The sequence below is a fragment of the Pelmatolapia mariae genome, linkage group LG12 (assembly GCF_036321145.2).
Source record: "Pelmatolapia mariae isolate MD_Pm_ZW linkage group LG12, Pm_UMD_F_2, whole genome shotgun sequence".
Classification (NCBI taxonomy): Eukaryota; Metazoa; Chordata; class Actinopteri; order Cichliformes; family Cichlidae; genus Pelmatolapia; species Pelmatolapia mariae.
In genome coordinates, this window is record NC_086237.1 from 442,715 (window position 1) to 456,670 (window position 13,956).

A 13,956-nucleotide genomic window follows, 5' to 3' on the forward strand; every position below is an offset into this window, starting at 1 on the left:
GCTGTAGAGTCTTTACTTTACAATATAAAGAGCCTTGAGGCGACTGTTATGATTTGGTGCTATATAAATAAAATAGAACTGAATTGGACTGAACTGAAAGTGATAGCTGGCTGACTATGAGTACCTTTCTGCTTGGCTAACATTATCAATCTATGATACTAACTTATTAATTTTAGGAAGGTAAAGGAAAAAAAAGATGTATACCAAACATAGCATATATGTATGTAGTTTGCATGCTCCCCCGCAGTCCAAGAGTCTGCTTTTTATGAGCCTCTCCATGTTAGTTGTGTGATGGACTGCTCCCTGCACCTCACTCTGGGAGCTGGGAGAGATTCCAACCAGAAGCAGTTAAGAAAACTAATGATTAGATGGTCTGAGATTCCAAAGTTATCAGTTTGGGAGACAAGTATTAAGTGTGTGTCACATTCAGCAATTGTATTATTATTGGAAGTTGGCAGAGCACAAGCACCAGAGATTATTTCTTTTCAAAAAGACAAGAGCTACAACTTTTAATATAAAGCAAATATGATTCTCAAGACAGGTTAATAAGTGCAGTTTTTCCACATTTCTTCAGTCTGTTGTTTATATGGAAAGTGCAAATTCAAGTGGCTATTTAAAAAAGGTCCAAAACCTCCACATGTAGAATAAAAAGTAAACTAAAAATGTGCTTATTTATTAATATAATGGAAGTGCATTTTATTTCTAAAAAGCAAATAACTGGTAATTTCTTTGCAGTTTTCAAACTTTGCACAGCCATCTGGTGAGAAGATAGATCGCCTGCTGTGCAATGTGCTGTTTCATACCTGAGTTTGAATTTCTTACTCTTTATATCAAATCTGTTGTAAAACCATAAAATTGCAGCATGTTGCATCCAGTAAAGGCTTTCCTACTGCACTAGTAATAAATTCTGTGAAATTCAAAGAATGTCATAATATGCAGTACATATACTATATATAGACAGAATCATTTGTGCTGAAGATACAGTCTAGTGGACTTTTGGATCGTGGCGGGGAGTTCAACCCGAACATGAAAACCTTGAATAAACTAGCAAGTTGCACTCCAATGCTTCGTTCACAGTTGTTAAGGAACTAATTAACCTCAGCTGGCTTAGATTTTCCCAACATTACTACAATAAACAGTTTGATGGAGCATTTAAAGGATTTTGCATATCAAATCAACCCCAAACCACATAAACAGAAAATCTCTTTTTAATAATCAGACAATTACACCTCTATTTACAATAATGTTCAGCAGGTTCTTCAAAGTTCGGGTCACAAGCTGCGAAGCAAACAGTTCAATCAGAGTAACAACATTAAAAGCCCTTCATTCAGATTTTTTTCTGCTACCACTATTGATTTGTTGTGGTTCGAGGGGAAGCTGGAAGCTGCATCACACCCACTCCCACAGATGAGCAGCACTGCGAGGCTGTCAAGGAAAATATCAGGACTTCAAAAGATCTGCATGTTAATTAACATATCTGTTTTTTGCACATGGAACTCGTCAACGTAATCGTACGACTTCTAATGACAAAAATGTCACTTTTGGCAGATGAATGTGATGTTTTCCTGACAGCAGGAAAAGGAGAAGGTCATTCCTGTTTCCTGAACTCGTTGCCATCATCAAAAAACAGAGTGAGCCATCTGTGTTATGCAACAGTATTTAGAAGACAAGGAGCACAGTCAGTAAATTTCTCTCAGTAGCATCATGAGACAGACGCACTGATCCAGACTGAACCAGAATCATGCAGGTAAAGTCTGACGATGAAGCATCCTTCGCAATAAATAAACCGGAAGGTCCGACATGTCAACATTTTACATTTCAAAGCAGATTCTGTAGACAGAACGCCACGAAATACCACGACACAGAAAAATGTGCTAAAAATCTAAACAGAACATATTCAGGGAAGTCTCCAGAAAGTCCTGCAGCTGAACCCTGAACCCTGACATTGATCTGACCTCTGGCGCCTCAGTCCCCGTGGTGAAAAGGCATATTTGTGTTTCTATTGGGAAAACTAAACATCGGTTAAATTCACAATGAAATAATAAGAGTAGTAATGATAATGATTTTAACAGTGTCGCGTTTCTCTCGTTGAAACCTTTTATAGTTCTCATTTATTTCCATGCACACTGTGAGAACATAATTAACAGTAAAACGACCAAATGTTTATGGACATAAAAATATTTAAGACATTCAAGGCAGCACAGAAGCCATTACATATGTTGCCCTCAGTGTTTCTTTTTAACCTCCAAATCACTGACATTAACCCAAAATCTGCATTTTTGTTTTCTGTAGAATTTAACCCAATGATAAGAATAACATAATACCTAAATATTACATTTTAATATGTGGATTAAAAGATCAAAAACAATAAAACTGCATGTATACTCAGAGTATATGTGAACTAAAGTATTATTATGAGCATGTTTCTTCAGAAAAATGTCATTTGCCAATTACACACAGCACATTTACTCAAAGACAGCAGGCAAACTGAAGTTTAGACTATAAATATACGATGGATACAACCATAGTGACTCAGTTTTTTTGAATCTGCATGTTAAGACTTTAACTCTTGAGCCTGGAGTGATTCTATTTGGGAGTCAGGGTAGAGCGGTAAACACAGACAACTGCTAATTAGTGTTAATTAACTGACAAATAAAATGCTAGAATCTCACCAAAACTGAAGCACAAACTTCTTGGACAGTCTGCAAACTATATCATTTGTCAGATTATTGCATTACAAATGTTCTTAAAGGCACCAACTGCATACACAGCTTAGGGTCCAGTTTCATGAATCAAGCAGCTGTACAAATTAACGTTACAGGAGCCAATTCTAATTGGCTCCTGTAATTTGTAAGATCATAAAGTTATTAAAGTTTGCAAATTGATTCTGAAATTGAGGCGCTGCAGTATTGTCTTACTGGCAGTTCTGGGTTCAAATTTCCTGGTCAGCTAAAGGCCTACCTGTGTAGTCTGCATGCTCTCCCACAGTCCAAAGGTGTGGTTTTATGTTAACTAGTGATTTTAAACTTGCCACAGACATGCTTCTCTGTACCTCACTCTATGAAGGCTGGGAGAGCCCGGCCAGAAGCACTTAAGAAAACTGATCACCAAGCAATTGCATGCATATGCAGCAACTGTATTATTACTGGGAGGTGGCTGAGGTTTTTAACAGACAAGAGATACAACCTTTAATATAAAGCTACTGTCAAGCAAGTATCTTATTAGGCCTACTGTTATCTTTGATTACACATGACAACAGTCCTAAAGTTTTACAAAAAGGAATCGAGACAAATGGAAAATGCAGTTACTTAAAACCACCTGTGACCAGTAAGTAATTACAGCAGGCTAAATAATCCATTGCTTTATGTGAACATAGAGCACACCGAGTCACGATTATCAAATTATTAAGGTCTTTGTCTTCGAGCTGAAAGTGAGAAATAAACTCCTTGCTGCTCTCTGCACAGAGGTGGAGAGCAGCTATGTAGCATCTCCGGAAGTGGATCAAGTGAAATTTCATGCCCGGAGCCACGTTTAACAACCTTTTTTGCCACCATATTACAAAATTAGCAACTGGCAAACAATAGCATTAACAGCTTGGATCATTCCAGTATCTCAGACAGTTTTCGAATTCAGCATCATCATTTCTCCCTTTACCTTAAGAACTGTCTCCAGCGGTGAAAGCTACTTTTCCGTTTTCCTGTTTTTGCTGCTATTTTGATTTCTTTTCTTTGCATGAGCACAGTTTCTATTTGACAGCTGTTGATGTTCGTGACAAGAATCTTTCAGAAGCTTTCAAATGCTTTAGCTTCTATTTGTGGTCCGATTCCCTCAAGAAAGGATCTTGTGGTACAAATTACATGAAACAAAAGTGTCCAGGAAACCATTCTGCATTCTGTCGATGGTGTTATTCTCGTTACTGTTTTAAATTTACAATGAGCCATTACAGGAATGTGACTTCATGTTTTAGCTTTGTAGGGTTAAAGTATCTCCAGGTGTTATATGTATGTTATGATTTATTCTCTATTATATTTAAGGTTTGTTTATATATGAACCAATATTGTATATTGGTTCATATACTGTTGGTGGGGTGGATACCGGGTTTGACAACCATTCACATTTACACAAATGTGTGCATTATAAAAAGAGGAAAAGCTCAATATGATTTCACACTTCTGCCCAATAAGAGAGTTATTACTTCCTATTAGCTTAAGGCAACGTTGTGTTTCAGCTGAAACAGTTGTTACCTGAAAACCATCACTTATTCTAGAGAAAAAGAGAAATAAAAGCTTGCCTCTCATTGTGCCTGCTTTAAATAAAAGGCCTGTTTCCTTCAGCATCTGAGGTTACTAACGGCACCGGACACTATTCAAATAAACACAGTAAAAGCACTTGCTAATACAAACTGTGGCTAGCTTGTTTGAACGCTCGTGTAGTTTCTCATTCACAAAGAATGCAGTACATGGCACAGCCTCATTTTGGCTCATTTAAAGCTCTGTTTATTAATGTGAGCTCTTCTAAATGAGCCAATAAATTAATAAAAAAAAAACCACTACGAACTATAACAGAGTACAGCCAGTGCAGTTTGGATTTTCATTCAGTTTTGCAAGCAGTTTTCATGAAAACATACATTTCTTTTAAATGCATATGATAAAAAACTTGAATAAGTTTGATTTTACCTTTGAGAACAAACCAGCTAAATCCCAGAAAGACGGTAAGTAAACGTGTGTGGCTTCTGGCCTAATACTCTAATGCACGAAATACTTGTAATGTTTTTTTGTTCGTTTTTTGCCATCTAGGGGTGGCATATGAAGCAAAATGACTTTACAACAACACTTCCACATTCAGCTATTCTCCAAAGATCACCCACCCACTCACCTGCTCTGAAATGACTGACAAGTAAAGGTACAGTTTCCCACAATTCTGTGCAAATGTTCATCAAGACCATGGATGAGTTTTTGTTTATTCTTTAGAATTTTTTGAAGACTGCAGTCACCTTGCACTTTGCATATCCATCCTACTTGTGCAAGTCACTGTGACACCCAACTTTTATCAGGCTGGTATCTAATAGTCAGTTTTTTCCTTCTACCGCTGTTGTTTAATGGTCACTGGCAAAAAGCAAACACGTGGTAAATGGGTAAATTACCGGCACCTTCCTATCATTATTAAACCTATCCCATTCCCTCCTCTTTGTCCAACTACAATAAAGTAAAATTGTCAAGATGCTTTCAGAAATTTCATTGTGACTTTAAAAACAAGTCCTGCGAGTTTTTAAACGCAGCATACAAAGAAATGCTTTTCCTTCTACTCAACACTGAATTATTTTTAAAAAATGGCTCCAATCCGGAGGTGCAGCATGTCAGACCTCTTGGCTGTGGCAAATAAATAATCTTAAAAAGATCATCTGGTATCCCGCAGGTCTACAATAAATCAATAAAACCCCCGAAGTTAGCCATTGTTTAAATATTGATACTCTACGTTTATTTACATGAAACCAAAGAACAAAAAACAGAAAAAATAGAAACACACTCATTGGCTCTCAGAAACAGGCTTTGACCCCTGACACTGCGAGGTCGGGCTCGTAAAGCTGGGTGATATCCCTCTTGCTGGAGGAGGGCAGAAACACGAGCAATAAAGTTAGCTGAAACCAGATGTTAGGATCCTGACAGACAGCTGATTCATTATCGACACCGACTGCACTACAAGTCATGAGCTGATTACCTTACAATGTGCCTTGTGATTTAAAAGTCCTGTACTCTGTCAGCTGAGATCAAAGGCAGACAGCACAGAGGCTTACAAAAAGAACCGCTGATAAACCTGAGGATGAAACACAAGGATAAATCATATCATCTATTGTTTCTTTAACAAGGATTCTTGTCTGCTGGCAGAAAAACTTTCCAGGCCATGTTTAAAAAGTAAAGCTAATTCCTAAATCAACTTTTTCATGTGAAATCTGATGCTTTTTCAGATTTTGAGCTTCTCACTAACACCCGAGAGAAAAATCCTCTTGATAAAACACACACAAGCTCCTAAATCTTCTTAATCTCTGGGAAATAAGTCCATCTGTTGTGCATTTTGAACCCACACACACATGATGTGACGATTTTAAGGTGAATGATTTTTCCTACACTCGTTGGCATCTGGAGTTGCCTAAACAGATCAGAGGTCTGCTTCAAGTGTTTTAACATTTTTTGCAACACATACGTCCACCCTGAAAGAACCAAGACAATTTACAGATTTACAGTCAGGCTTGAAAAGATTAATAAATTATTTTTTGCATCTCAGTGGATTGGGCAGCCCAGCTCACACTGTGCTATACTTTTTTGCATTTGGGAGTCATTAAATCAGTGCAGTGAGGCATGTTTATCAAATCCTCTGAACTTTCTTCATCAGCATCAAACTTATTATCTCCGTGTCATCAGCCTGCAGCCATGAAAGAGCAGCATCACACAGAGAGAATCCCAGAAGTCCCAGCAGGAATGACACGGCCTCCTTTTTCCACAAAAATCATCCTCTTAAAACAGCCAGAAAGCTTGTGCACAAGCGCCTCGCTGTGCTCACCGCAGGACCAAAAAGACCTGTGTCATGCTACGCAGTAGAGAGCAAAGCACACACAGGGGGGCCGATGCCTCCAAAGTGACCGGAGCGAATCCATCCGAGTCAAAGCTCATCAGAGCTCACACTTGGCATCGGGGATCTGGTCGCAGGCTTACGGGGGCTGGAGCCTTTTTGGCCTCCGTGCAGCCAAGGCAGGAAGGAAACAGTGGGCTAAAGAGGCGGCCGAGACCTTTACGGAAGACGCTGTTGGAGAGGCTGTAGATGAGACAGTTACAGAAGCTGTTGCTGATTGCCAGCCATGTTGTGAGGAAGGACGCCACCTCGTGGTGATATAGGCCGGCGCTCTCTAGGAGGAAGTAGAGGATGTATGGCATCCACAGCACATAGAAGACACTGGTGATGCGGAAGAGCACCATGGCATAGCGTTTGTCCGGGCAGCCCTCGCAACGCTCTCCCCGCTCGCCTTTATCACCCTCGGTCTGCGGGCTGAAGCGGGCTTGGCGTTGGGAGATCTCCCTTGTATGCTGCCGGCAGATCCGGAATATACTCCCATAGGTGAAGCAGACAGTAAGTGCAGCTGGTGCGTAGAGCAGCGCCACAATGAAGGTGCTAAATGCTGGGTTGGTTTTCCAAGAGAGTGCGCACCACTTAAATATGTCCCCATGATAACCTGGTTTCCCCCAGCGGAAAAATGACGGCAGGAAAATCAAAGCAGAGTAAACCCAAATGAGCACGATGCACACCCTCAGGCGGCATGGGGTCACCAGCGTGGTGTACGACAGCGGTCGGGTGATGGCGATATAGCGGTCCACGCTGATGCAAGCTAGCGAGGCCATGGAAACACTCTTCAGCACAGAAACCATGTAGCCGAATCCCTTGCAGGTGAGCTCCTCATTCAGGCCTCGAAGGTAGTGGAGGAGAGACATCGAGGGCATGAGGCAGCTGACGCCCACCAGCAGATCAGCGTACGCCATGGTTTGGATAAAGTGGCTGGTGGTGTGGTGGTGCAGCAGTGGGGCACAATGGAAGACAAAGATCACCACCAGGTTGCCGGCGATGATGAGCACAGTGAGGAAGAGGATGACAACCACCTCCAGCACGCAGGTATCCATGCTGTGGGAGTAACCCATGGAGCCCAGCAGGCAGAACGAGGGAGAGCCGCTTCGGTTCGCATCAGAGGAAGAGTTCATGTTTGGACTGGAGAAGAGGGAGGGTGGAGAAGGGGGCGGTTTCAGCTCAACGCAGCCATCATCCTGTCATCCAAGTCTTTTTATTTTTTTTAACCCTGAAGTTGCAGCTCCAAAAACAAAGCATGCCCCTGTTCTTCTATATCAGCATCTTTTCTCCCTCAGCAGGCAGTGAGCCTATCCTTAAAGTAGCAGTAATCCATCGGTGCATGCAAAACGCAGCCGGCCACTGCTGCTGCTGCTGCTGCTGGGGGTGAAATATGTGCATGTGTGCAACCTCGAGAGGCAGAAAAAAAATTCCCCAATGTAGGACAAGAGATGCCCGTCTAGTGGTGCAGTGCAACCCGTCCTCCCCCTCACAGCTGTTTATCATACCCCACTCCCTTGACTACAAATCCCGAGGTAAGCACTGTTCTCCAGCGGGCAGGAACCAAACAATTAAAACATTGAAAAAATAAATAAAAAGAGCCATCCACTGGCACTCTTCAAATGCCGGCAAAAGGGTAAAAACGGGGAGAGGAAAACAATCCCAAAATTCCCAGCAGCTCCTGTGTGCCGGCACTGAATGCTTCCTCAGCAAAGAAAGTCAAGGCGGTCCAAACAAGCGGCACATCTGAAGGTAGAAGCCTCATCCATGGCTCATTAAAACACAGATTTTCACGAGCAGACAGTGTCCTGGAATCCTGGAGGCAGGCAGGGCAAACATCCAAAGGTGATGGATAATGTCACTGGGAGCTCTTCTTGTCAGGCTCAGTGGCGGCTGGTCGACTTCCAGTGTGTGTGAAGATGGAGAGATGTGTAGTCATGAGTGTGAGAGACAGAGAGAGAGAGATGAAGGAGGTAGACGGTGAACTGCTTCTCCTTTCTGCTGTAGTGGCGATACAGTGATGATGCAGCGCTGCCACTGCTGTTTTCCTCTCCTCCCCCTTCACTCACTCGCTCTCTCTCTCTCTCTCTCGCTCTAACACACACACACACACACTTCGCTTCCCCTCCTCTTCCTCCGTCCGGTTTAATTTTTTACTTCTTTCTGCCTCCCAGTGTCCCCACTCTTACTGTACCACAATTACAGAACTGAGAAGGAAACTTTTTAAACAAGCTTCAGAGCAACTGAAATGTATTATATATATAATAAAATATCTAAAATCCATAAGAAACTCACTAATTTTAAGCAGAAATCATGATTATGGCCTGGTGCAAATTACATCAGTGTGAGGATCATTTGTTTTGTAAGGCATCTATTGGATTTTGTTGATGCTTGAAATTAAGGGTGTGAGACTTTGATTGCATGGCTGCTTGATAGACTTTACATCCGCTAATGTGAGTCACCGAGGGAGATCTTTTAACAGTGTTTGTGGTAGACATGTCATAAGAGAAAACACAGTAACGGGAAACGGACGATTAACTTCCAGAAGGTAATGGTTTTGTTTAAAGCTTATTTTGCTCTTAATTTGAAGTTTTGAAATAACCTCCAAATTAAGTGAACCCATCATAAGATGCCTGCCAAGTGGTGACCTGCTTCTACAAAGAGTTTGGCTTGTAGTGTTGCTTCTTTTTAATTTTATTGAAGGAATTAATAGGCACATATTAAGGCTTTCAGTAAAGACCACCCAAAGGTTTTTGCTTATAAATAAAAAGCAGCTTAGCAGCAGGTGAAGCTGCCAACATTTAAAATAATAACTCCACACACAACAACTGGATAACATCCATCTTTGTTATGCAGTCCAAGTTATTTGACAGACACTAAAGCTCATCATTTTAACACTGGTACTGTCAAATAAGTCAAGGTACTCACTGCTGCACTGTTTAAACAATTAATACTACAATATACACTCACTGACCACTTCATTAATCGCACCTGGCTAGTACTGGGTTGGACCCTCCTATTGCTGTAAGAACTGTTTTAATTCTTTGTGACATATAATGAAGTTCTTCTATTCTATTGTCCAATTTTGGTGAACTTGTGTGAATTGTAGTCTCAATATGCTGTTATTATTCGACCCTATGAGGTCTTTCTGTAGTTGCCTTAAGGCTTGACGTGTCATGCAAAATGCTCTTCTGCATACCTTGGTGAATTGAATAGATATTCGAGTTCCTACTGCCCTCCTATCATCTTGAAGCAGTCTGTCCTCTGTTATCAACAAGGCGTTCCCATTTTGATGCTCAGTTTGAACTTTAACAGTCTTAACCATGTCTACATTACTAAATGCATCTGGTTATCTGGTTGCTCCCATGTGACTGGCTGAATTAATATTTGTACTTAATGAAGTGGCCAGTGACTTACTAACGCTGGTTTGGTGGTCAACAAGCCAATACAAAAAAATAAATAAATACATCAAATTTTTTCTTGGTAACTTCTTCAGTCCCTTTATCAAAATGAAATGACCCCGGAGATAAATTCACAATTACTTCTTCATATTAATATTTATGTATGAGACCTTTTGTTGTTAACTGGTGCTACACAAATAATACTGAACTGAACAATAAGGGGGGAAAAAAACAGTAAATGTCACAGTAACACAAATTACTTTTGCATTCAGCGGCTCCCAGAAAAAAAAAAACAAACCTGACGATCACGTCCTGTTAAACTTAGATTACATTTTTGACACGTGTACAAACATTTAAAGAAAATTAAATGCACAGATTTAACTTATTAATGTAGATAAATACAGTGACATTAACTAATTGATAAAAATGTGAAGTTTTTTGTCTTACTTCTGTTTCCACTGATTTACAAAAATGCACCCCCAAAAACGAGGTTACATCAAACTGTGAATTTTGAGCAGCATTACATCACATGTATTTTCAGCATTTTCAGCTAAAATATTCAATTTTGAAGCATAAATTATTCATTACAGTCTCCATTTTCTCTAATTGTCTTCTCTGCTCTCTTTCTTCCCTTGAGTCCCTTTCAGTATTACTCTAACCCCCCTGCAGGTCTCTGTAAGCTTCATTTTCATGGACCTCCATTTTGCTCCTAACAAGAAGCTCCTCCCCCTTCCACATCTGCTACCCAATAAACATCAAGCAGGATCCCCTCTGGACAGAGACCATACTCAACCCAACCACATGCACTCCACACTCTCCCCAGCAGCTACACCGATCACATATGAACTACATACGTGCTCAGAGGCACTGCAAGCATAAATGTGTATACACAACACACGAGACAGTTTCTGATGGATGACTAAAATTTCTACAGATCATGCTAAATGTAGAACAAACACAGGAAAAGATGAAAGGAAAAATAGGGATGCAAGAGAAAGGAATAAAGACTGGCATGGAAAAAGATGAAGCACAAGAGACCTGATTTTTTATTTTTTGGAACCAAACCACAGAAATTACAATAGCATTACAGAAAATCTGAATCCAGCTCTAAATCAGAATTCGTTTTGGTCATAAACATCTTTATATTTTATTTTACACTTAAATTATTGTTTATATTTAATCAAAAGGTATAAAAAAAAGTCCTATAAAATTACTAATTTGGCAAAATTTAAGTGAACTTACTCTGATGATGTCTGCCATGTGAGCGGAAGATCAAGAACACAAACTGATATGGTATAAAGCACCGAAAGAGAATACGAAGACAAGTGAAACAATATCCAAATATTCTGGCGCAGCTCTACTGTCTGCTTAAGCATTCAAAAAACAAACTAATCAACTAGTTAACCCACAAAGTTAAAAACAGTCAGTACACATATATGTAAGATAATCTGAATTAATCGTTTGGCAGCCTTTTGTGACGACTACTGAAGTTGTGTCAGTGTGTTTTTAATAAATTTCAAAATCATTTTTGGAGACCAAATACCACACCTGACATTAGAGAAGAATAGAATTAGAGTAGAATATAAGTGCACATTTGGAAAGATATTTCTTCATCTCATCTGTAACGTTTTCTTTCCTAAAGTTGTTTCTGTTAATGAGACACAGATGTGTCTTCATCCTGGAAATGACTGTTTTATTCTCACCTGGGCACTACAGATTAGGGCTGGGTATCGTCACAGATTTCTAGAATTGATTCGATTCCGATTCACAAGGTTCCAAATCGATTCGATCCACGATTCGATTCAATTTGATTCGAATCAGGGAAATTTTGCAATTGTACATTTCCATATTTTAATATCTCTAAAAAGAAAGCTGACACTTGCGAGACTTTATCAAAGGTGTAAGCATCACAGCAGGTGCCTTTGTGTCAAAGTAACTGAGGATAAAACACAGAAAAACATGAAGGTGATTTTCCTGGCCTGGGATTTTATAAAAATATTCTGCAGTAGATCAAAAATGAAAGAAAACCATTAATCAACATATGAACATTACCTGATGCTGCTGAAGTGAAGCAGAGCAAAGTTACAGAGGTTTTATTAGAGACACAGCTAAGCGTTTCACATTTTTGCATAATTTTGAAAAGTTTAAATTTGTTCAGTAGCCTATTGGACAACAGAAATGAGGCTTTCTTTTCGGAAGTAAGTAAAAGAAAAAAAACAGCGGCCGACAGCACTGTAAAGAACGGTAGACTTGTGCGTAACAAGCAAGCGAATAATGCAGAAAACAGATTTTTAGACGGGAAACTGTTCTTGAAATGTACCGAGAGAGAGAGAGAGAGAGAGAGAGAGAGAGAGAGAGAGAGAGAGAGAGCTGTGCATGAAGTGTGATTTTATCGTGGTGGAAGCAAAACAGCAAAAGTAAGAGGGAATTCATGACGATGTTTATGTGAAGCGTAGTTTGGATCTTCTTTTGCTGCTGGTTCAGTCAGTATTGTTTGGAGAGAGATAAAACCTGCAGCTTCAGAATCAGCGCAAAAAGGGCGTAAACACAAAGCACGGACCCGCCGAAACATCTGAATCAGCGAGCTGTCGGCTTTCAGCCCCAACCGTGTCCGTGCCGTCGGGTGAGAAAGGCGACATCTCACTGATTCTGATCCGTCGGCGGGTCCGCGCTTTGTGTTTACATCTTTGTGCAGAATCCGTGTGCCTGCTCTCATTTACTGTTTAAGCTGTTTGGTGGTTGTTGAAATTTTGTGACGTTTAACCTGAGATTCTGGCATTTCGGGCAAAATAAATTCATGTTAAAAAATCGATTCAGGATTTTACTGAATCGACATCACGTTATCCAAGCTAGAATCGATTTTAATCGATAATCAAAACCCACCCTACTACTGAGGTTTTACTGTTTGAGCCATACACTGTGCATTATGGAGTCTGGAAAGTCCAATCCTGGTTTCACGCTAAACTCCTAGGCTGCCCTCGCCTGGCAACCAGGTGGGAAGAGAGGACAATCGAACTACAGAGCAGATCGTAACAACAGTGGTTTCACTCATCTTTATATGCAGTCAAGTGCAGTTGTATGACAACATATACAAACAAGAGTGAGAAAGTCCCAAATTAGGACAAGCAGTTCTAAATGGAAACTTTTAGTTCTTTGTTGCTCACACCAAGTCACAAACACGTAAATAAAATTTTGGACACAAAGTAACTGCTCTGCATATTTGACATGTTTTACCCACAAAATTTTTTCCACTTTAAGATTCTTCTTGCTGCTTGTAACTGTCACACCAACACTTGCTCAGTTGTTTTTAGGCTGCCATAAAATAAGAAGCCCATGTCCTATATGCGTCATTACCAAACGGTGCAGTCTGCTGATTCACCACATCAAACCAAAGCATCTCTTGTGATATTTGGTGCAGGAAGAACTGGAGGGGTCACCGCAAGAATGTCGGCTCCTTCCAGCCTAATGGTGGGGAACAGAGACATCATTCAGACACTGTTTGTTTTCCTGGTACCATATGGTGAGCACTAGCCACCATGTTAGTGTCTATTTTTGCTTTCACTTCCAGGTCAAGGGTCAGAGGTGCCACATCTGCCAAACTTGTGAGGCTGAATGTCGAGGTACCTGAATAAGCACCCACGTTATCTCAGTTGTAAAGTTGTTGTAAAACATCAATGTGAACACAGACATCAGCGCCTCGTTGGTGTTGCCAAGTCAACACAACAGCAGTAAACAACAGGCAGGCCTACGGGCGAAAGCCACCTTGTGACTGATTGTTTGGAAAAAGAGAGCTTGTGATCCTGAGCCTGCTGGAGGCCAATTTGAACACCAGAGGGTCAGAGTGTCAGCACAGGAAGAGCTAAAAGAGCTCCTGTTGAGGGAAAAGCACATTTTTCTTTAATTATGAATGCAAAGTTGCTGTTGGACAGCACTTAAAAAAGACTTA

The 13,956-nt window shown here is 40.4% G+C and overlaps 1 protein-coding gene across 1 annotated transcript; it reads right to left on the reverse strand.

The window, feature by feature from the left end:
- Positions 1 to 1,223: 1,223 nt before the first annotated feature.
- On the reverse strand, positions 1,224 to 8,604 carry LOC134639406 (probable G-protein coupled receptor 21). The gene has a single exon (XM_063490572.1). The coding sequence runs from the start codon at positions 7,743 to 7,745 to the stop codon at positions 6,675 to 6,677; it is 1,071 nt and encodes a 356-aa protein (XP_063346642.1). The 5' UTR covers positions 7,746 to 8,604; the 3' UTR covers positions 1,224 to 6,674.
- Between the last annotated feature and the right edge of the window lie 5,352 nt (positions 8,605 to 13,956).